The sequence below is a fragment of the Clupea harengus genome, chromosome 26 (genome assembly GCF_900700415.2).
Source record: "Clupea harengus chromosome 26, Ch_v2.0.2, whole genome shotgun sequence".
Classification (NCBI taxonomy): Eukaryota; Metazoa; Chordata; class Actinopteri; order Clupeiformes; family Clupeidae; genus Clupea; species Clupea harengus.
Window position 1 is genome coordinate 1,066,493 of NC_045177.1, and position 7,500 is coordinate 1,073,992.

Sequence of the window (7,500 nt, forward strand, 5' to 3'; positions counted from 1 at the left end):
AACTGTGAGAAAACGGAAAATCCAGAAAAAGTATTTCCTATATTTTAAATACGTATGTATAAATTTATTAAAAATAAATTTATTAAAATAAAATACAAAATACTGGTGCCAGAAAATGTAACAAAATACAATACATGTATTTTGTTACATTTTCTGGCACCAGTATTTTGTATTTTATTTTAATAAATTTATTTGAGGGGTATTTTGTATTTTGTATCAAAATACAATTTGATGTATTTTTGCCCATCTCTGGACACACACACACACACACACAGACACACACACACACACACACACACACGCGCGCAAAACACACACACGCGCACAAACACACACGGGGCTGGCCGTAACACACACGCATAGACACACGCGCAATCAACCACACACTCACACACACACACACACGCACACACACATTTACACACGCACGCACACACGCAAGCACGCACGCACGCACACACACACCCACTCCCAGACATACACATGCACACACACAGTCACACATCACATAAATTCACAGGCACTGTGCACACACACACACACACACACATACAAATAAATACACAAGCACTGTGAACACACACACACCATATTAATACACAAGCTCTGTGCACACACACACACACATACACTACCGTTCAAAAGTTTGGGGTCACCCAGACAATTTTGTGTTTTTCATGAAAACTCACACTTTTATTTATCAAATGAGTTGCAAAATGAATAGAAAATATAGTCAAGACATTGACAAGGTTAGAAATAATGATTTCTATTTGAAATATTAATTTTGTTCATCAAACTTTGCTTTCGTCAAAGAATGCTCCATTTGCAGCAATTACAGCATTGCAGACCTTTGGCATTCTAGCTGTTCATTTGTTGAGGTAATCTATAGAAATTTCACCCCACGCTTCCTGAAGCACCTCCCACAAGTTGGATTGGCTTGATGGGCACTTCTTGCGTACCATACGGTCAAGCTGCTCCCACAACAGCTCAATGGGGTTGAGATCTGCGCTGGCCACTCTATTACAGATAGCATACCAGCTGCCTGCTTCTTCCCTAAATATTTCTTGCATAATTTGGAGGTGTGCTTTGGGTCATTGTCCTGTTGTAGGAGGAAATTGGCTCCAATCAAGCGCTGTCCACAGGGTATGGCATGGCGTTGCAAAATGGAGTGATAGCCTTCCTTATTAGTTTCTTCGCAATTTCTCACATGGAATAGCCTTCATTTCTAAGAACAAGAACAGACTGGCGAGTTTCACATGGAAGTTCTCTTTTTCTGGCCATTTTGAGAGTATAATCGAACCCACAAATGTGATGCTCCAGATACTCAACTAGCTCAAAGGAAGGCCAGTTTTTTAGCTTCTCTCAGTTTTCAGCTTTGCTAACATAATTGCACAAGGGTTTTCAAGGGTTTTCTAATCATCCAGTAGTCTTCTAAGGCGATTAGCAAACGCAATGTACCATTAGAACACTGGAGTGATAGTTGCTGGAAATGGGCCTCTATACACCTATGTAGATATTTCATTAAAAACCAGACGTTTCCACCTAGAATAGTCATTTACCACATTAACAATGTATAGAGTGTATTTCTGATTAATTTAAAGTTCTTCATTGAAAAAAAACAGTGCTTTTTTTAAAAAAAATAAGGAAATTTCTAAGTGACCCCAAACTTTTGAACGGTAGTGTACATACACACACATACCCACACACACATACATACACACACATACATACACACACACACACAAACACACACACACACATACAAACACACACACATACAAACACACAGACACGGACGTGTAAAGACCAAATAAACAAGGACTGATATTTACTGCTGAGCTTGTTTCTGTGCAAGTTCCTTCGTCTTCTCCTGTGAAACACACACATCACATAAATACACGAGCACACACACACACACACACACACACACACAAATACACAAGCACTGCACCCACACACACACACACACACACATATAAATACACGAGCACTGCACACACACACACACACACACATCAGATAATTACATGAGCACTGTGCAAACACACACACACACACACATAAATACACGAGCACACACACACAAGCACACACACACACACACACACACACACACACATACATACACATCACACACACACACACACACACACACACACACACACACATCACATAAATACAACAGCACTGCGCACACACACACACACACACATATAAATACACGAGCACTGCACACACACACACACACACACACACACATCAGATAATTACATGAGCACTGTGCACACACACACACACACATAAATACACGAGCACACACACACAAGCACACACACACACACACACACACACACACACATACATACACATCACACACACACACACACACACACACACACATCACATAAATACAACAGCACTGCGCACACACACACACATCACATAAATACAACAGCACTGCGCACACACATAAATACAACAGCACTGCGCACACACACACACACACACACATCAGATAATTACATGAGCACTGTGCACACACACACACACACATAAATACACGAGCACTGCACACACACACACACACATAAATACACACAAACACACACACACACACACACACATCACATAAATACACGAGCACTGCACACACACACACACACACACACACTAGGGGTGGGCGATATGACCAAAATCTTCTATCACGGTATTTGTAATTTGATATCACGGTTACGGTATATATCACAGTTTATTATACGTAGTGTGACCAGATTTGGGTTTTTGAAAAAGAGGACACTTCAGCGGTGGCGAAATGTGTCCACAGACATTTATTTATTGACCCCTAAGAACACTAATGTGCAGAAACAATACTGCCTCAATAGGCTATTGGCCTAAGCAATAGTGGCCAGTATCCATTGAATCTTTAAATAGTAAAATAAAAGCAAAGTGTATGTAAAAAAAAAAAGAAAAAGGAAAAATCTTTCTGTGGCATTTAGTCCAGTGCTTATGTTTCAGTGGTTCTTTAATGTACTTTCAGAAGATAACTCAAGTGTTAAAACTTTCTTTTCAATGTGTGTCCATATGTTTACGCAATAATGATGAGATATTTTCTTTATATGGCCACATATTAAAATAAAAAAATTAAGAAGTTGGCCATTAAACATAGACATATATACATAGACGCTCCATTGACCGCCTCAGCCCGTTGCTGCGATGTGCTAACGTGATGACGAGGTGATGACTGGTCTGTAAAAAGACGCAAGTAAATGATGGAGCTGCAGTTTTTCTGGATAAAAAGCACTATAGAGCGTTTATATTTCTCAACCAATTTCACTGAGTCGTTTTTATATTCAAGGGTTTATGATCTATGTGGAGTACCAAAAAAAGTTTTGTCTCCATATTACTTAGAATCTCGTTGGTTTGGCCGTAATCGCCGTTGACATACATACATGTATATGATAATCGCTGCTAGACGCTCACTGTTCTTGTGCTCTCACAGCTCATTCACTTTGAAATACTGAAAAATAAATGCCTACACTAGACACTTTTCAGTCCATATTTTTCAGTATATTGAATCTTGCCCAACAGTCGAGGATTACTCAACAAGTAGGCATGACAGTCCTTGCAGGTTATGTGCTTGAAAATTGTACTGGGTATCGTATTATACGGCTCTTCAGAATGTTCAAAAAAGTTCCGTTGATTTGAATGGGCCACCCCAACGTTCGCAGGTCTGTAATTTCTTTATTTTCACTGCTGCGAAAATGTAATGACCGCTGACCATCTTTCATATCATTCCGCAAGTAGTCCGGTCATTTAACGTAACGGGAAGTAATGGGTTGCTACGCAACACCTGAAACTTTAGAGTTCTATTTCATTTCTCAGCAGAAATCACAAAACGGCTACAAAATCGTTAAAGACGTATTTTTGGAGGAATGTCTATTGTTTTGGCGAGTTACTGTATAATAAGAGGGATGAAGTATAGTTCGGAGGTCATTATCTAAAAATAAATCGATTGGATTTCAAAATAAGAGTATACCGTGGTTGAAACAGTATGGCCAAATCTCTCCCGGTAAACACATTTCTACCGTTGCACGGTATATACCGTCATACCGCCCAGCCCTAACACACACACACACGCACACGCACCCACACACACACACACACACACACACACACACACTGACCCACACTGACCCACACCCACACACACACACACACACACACACACACACTCACTCTCACACACTCTCACACACACACACAAACACACACACACACACACACACACACTGACCCACACACACACACACACACACACACACACACACACACACACTGACCCACACTGACCCACACACACACACACACACAGACACACACACAGACACACACACAGACACACACACACACACACACACACACACTGACCCCCCCCCCCCCCACACACACACACACACACACTGACACACACACACACACACACACACACACACACACACACACACACTCACACACACACACACACACACACTGACCCAGGCGATGGTCTGGATCCGGCGGGCGATCTTCAGCATCAGCGTGGCGTAGCTCCCAGGGCTGCTGTGATTGGCCGAGTGCTGCACGCAGAGGCACAGCAGGAAGGCGGGGCTTAGCTTGTGCTCGTCCCCGCCGGGCTCCACGAGCGTCGTGATTCGCTGCAGGAGGGCGTCCTCGTGGGCGGAGTCAAACTCCAGCTGCACCGGCCTGCGCTGAGGAGCCCGAGGCTGTGGCGGCGTGTGTGTGTGCGTGTGTGTGTGTGTGTGAGCTGGCGTGTGTGTGTGAGCTGGCGTGTGTGTCTGAGCTGGCGTGTGTGTGTGTGTGTGTGTGTGTGTTTTCGCTTTGCTTCTTTTGGACGACGGCGGACGCTCCCTCAAGGAGGAGCCGCACATTCTGCAGACTCCGCCCCCCTCCTCCTCCTCTGTCGTGACCCCTCCTCCTCCAAGCACCCGTAACCGTGCCAACGTGTGTGTGGGCAGAGGCCCCGCGCCCAGCGGGTCCTTGTACAGGAAGATGTAGTGCGCCCCGAAGGAGAGCAGGTCGCCGTGGCCAAGGGCCGTGGGCCGCTCCGCCCGCGCGAAGTTCACCTGGACGTTGCCATGGGCGACGGGCTCCACCATCAGGCGCTGGTTGGCGTGGCGACGGATGAGGCAGTGGAGAGGGAGGATGTCGGGAGACGAGAGACAGATGCTGGGTCTCGCTGATGCCGTCTCCATGCCAACCGTGTGCTGCTCTCTGTTCAACAGATACACCAGACAGTCCTACACACACACACACACACACACACAGATTAAACACACACACACACTCACCCACACACCCACACACACACACACACACACACACATACAAATACATTAAACACACACACAGATTAAACACACACACACACACACACACATTAAACACACACATTAAACACACACACAGATTAAACACACACACACACACACACACACAGATTAAACACACACACACACACACACACGCACACACATTAAACACACAAACACACACAGATTAAACAAACACACACACAGAATAAACACACACACACCCACACCCACACACACACACACACACACTCACACACACACACACACACACACACACACACACACACACACACTCTCACCTGTCTGTTGAAGCCCTGAAGCAGAAGGAGGTGAGGCGATTGGTAGAGAGAGTGTCTGACTCCGCCCCCTCCGTCCCGCGCCTCCTTCCGCTGCCCGCCTCCTGTCATGATGTCACGGGCGCCGCCGTCTCGCGCCGACCGCGCCCTGATTGGTCCAGGCAGGGTGGAGTAGTACCGCTTTGGCTCCTCCCCCGCCCCGCCCACGAGCGTGAGGCTGGTCTCGGAGAGAGACCGGCAGAGCGAGGAGCGGGAGAGGGTCATCGTTCCTTTAGCACGATTCCGCTGCACCTTACGAGCCTGGGCGTTTATATCTGCAACACACACACACACACACACACACACACACACACACAGTTCAGTTCAGCGTTCTGAAGTTCGATTGAACCGTGGCCTTTGTGGCAGAGTTACATATTAGTGGACTTACGGATGCATAGAGAGTAACAACCATCAGATAGCATACATGAGTTAGCAGACATGAGTTAGCATACATGAGTTAGCATGTGGCGTGGATAACAGCATACATGAGTTAGCAGACATAAGTTAGCATGTGGTGTGGACCACAGGATACCATCAGCTAGCAAACATGAGTTAGCATGAGTTAGCATGTGGGGTGGACAACAGGATACCATCAGCTAGCAAACATGAGTTAGCCCCACTTCACACTAGCTGCTCTACGTGTGTGTTGCGGCAGCGTTACCTGTTGATTTTCACGCAGCAACACTGCAACGCAACGCAGCCGCCAGGCGTACGCAACGCAGCCGCCAGCTGATTTTTAAAATGAGAAGAATAAATTGTCAACTTCCCAAAGAGGAAAAATGACCTCAGGAGAGCTGCCAAGGTTTAGAGAGCAGTGAGCTAACTCTTTAGCTAGCAGTGCGCTAACTTAGCTAGCAGTGCGCTAACTTAGCTAGCAGTGCGCTGACTTAGCTAGCAGTGAGCGCTTAGTTAGCAGTGAGCTTGGCACACTTGTTTCTAGAGATTTTTTCCCATTCCTCTTGGCATATCCTTGCAAACTCTGTCAGGTTGGATTTTCAGCTCTTTCCACCGATGTTCAATTGGATTCAGGTTTGGGCTCGGGCTGGGTATTAGCCATACCATGCTTCACTGTAGGGGTGGTATTAGCCAGGTGACGAGTGGTGCCTGGTTTCCTCCAGACGTGACGCTTGGTATTCAGGCCAAAAAGTTCAATTTTGGTTTCATCAGACCAGAGAATCTTGATTCTCACGGTTGGAGAGTCCTCTAGGTGCCTTTGGGCAAACTCAAAGCGGGCTGTGATGCTGTGCTGTGCCTTTTACTAAGGGTTAGGGTCTAGGGTCAAAGGTCAAACTCAAAGCGGGCTGTGCTGCTGTGCCTTTTACTTAGGGTCAAGGGTTAGGGCCCACTCTACCAGAAAGACCTGATTACTGATTGCTTAGCTACGTAGCTATCTAACCATAGCAACCACTGTATGTAACCATAGCAACCACTGTATCTAACCATAGCAACCACTGTATCTAGCCATAGCAACCACTGTATCTAACCATAGCAACCACTAACAGAGTCAAAAATGTATTATCTTGTTTTGTATGATGCCACGAGGTTCCTAGCATACGTTTTCCATCTGCTAACAGGCTAATATCCAGTGTGTATGACGACTGTATGTTACAGGCTGTCTCGTTGTATGTTAACACGTGCAAACACACATCACATCGTTACTGAGCATGTGCAAACACACACACACACACACACATCACATCGTTACTGAGCATGTGCAAACACACATCACATCGTTACTGAGCACGTGCAAACACACACACACACACACACACATCACATCGTTACTGAGCATG

General features: G+C 45.6%; 1 protein-coding gene across 1 annotated transcript in view; it reads right to left on the reverse strand.

Moving 5' to 3' along the window:
- radil (Ras association and DIL domains) overlaps window positions 1-7,500 on the reverse strand; it is a 32,079-nt gene that overhangs the window by 17,711 nt on the left and 6,868 nt on the right. Inside the window, exons 4-6 of the mRNA XM_042703814.1 lie at window positions 5,672-5,982; window positions 4,536-5,297; window positions 1,833-1,870 (exon numbers count right to left, since the gene is read on the reverse strand). Coding sequence (XP_042559748.1) covers window positions 1,833-1,870; window positions 4,536-5,297; window positions 5,672-5,982 — 1,111 coding nt within the window. The remainder of the gene's footprint in view (window positions 1-1,832; window positions 1,871-4,535; window positions 5,298-5,671; window positions 5,983-7,500) is intronic.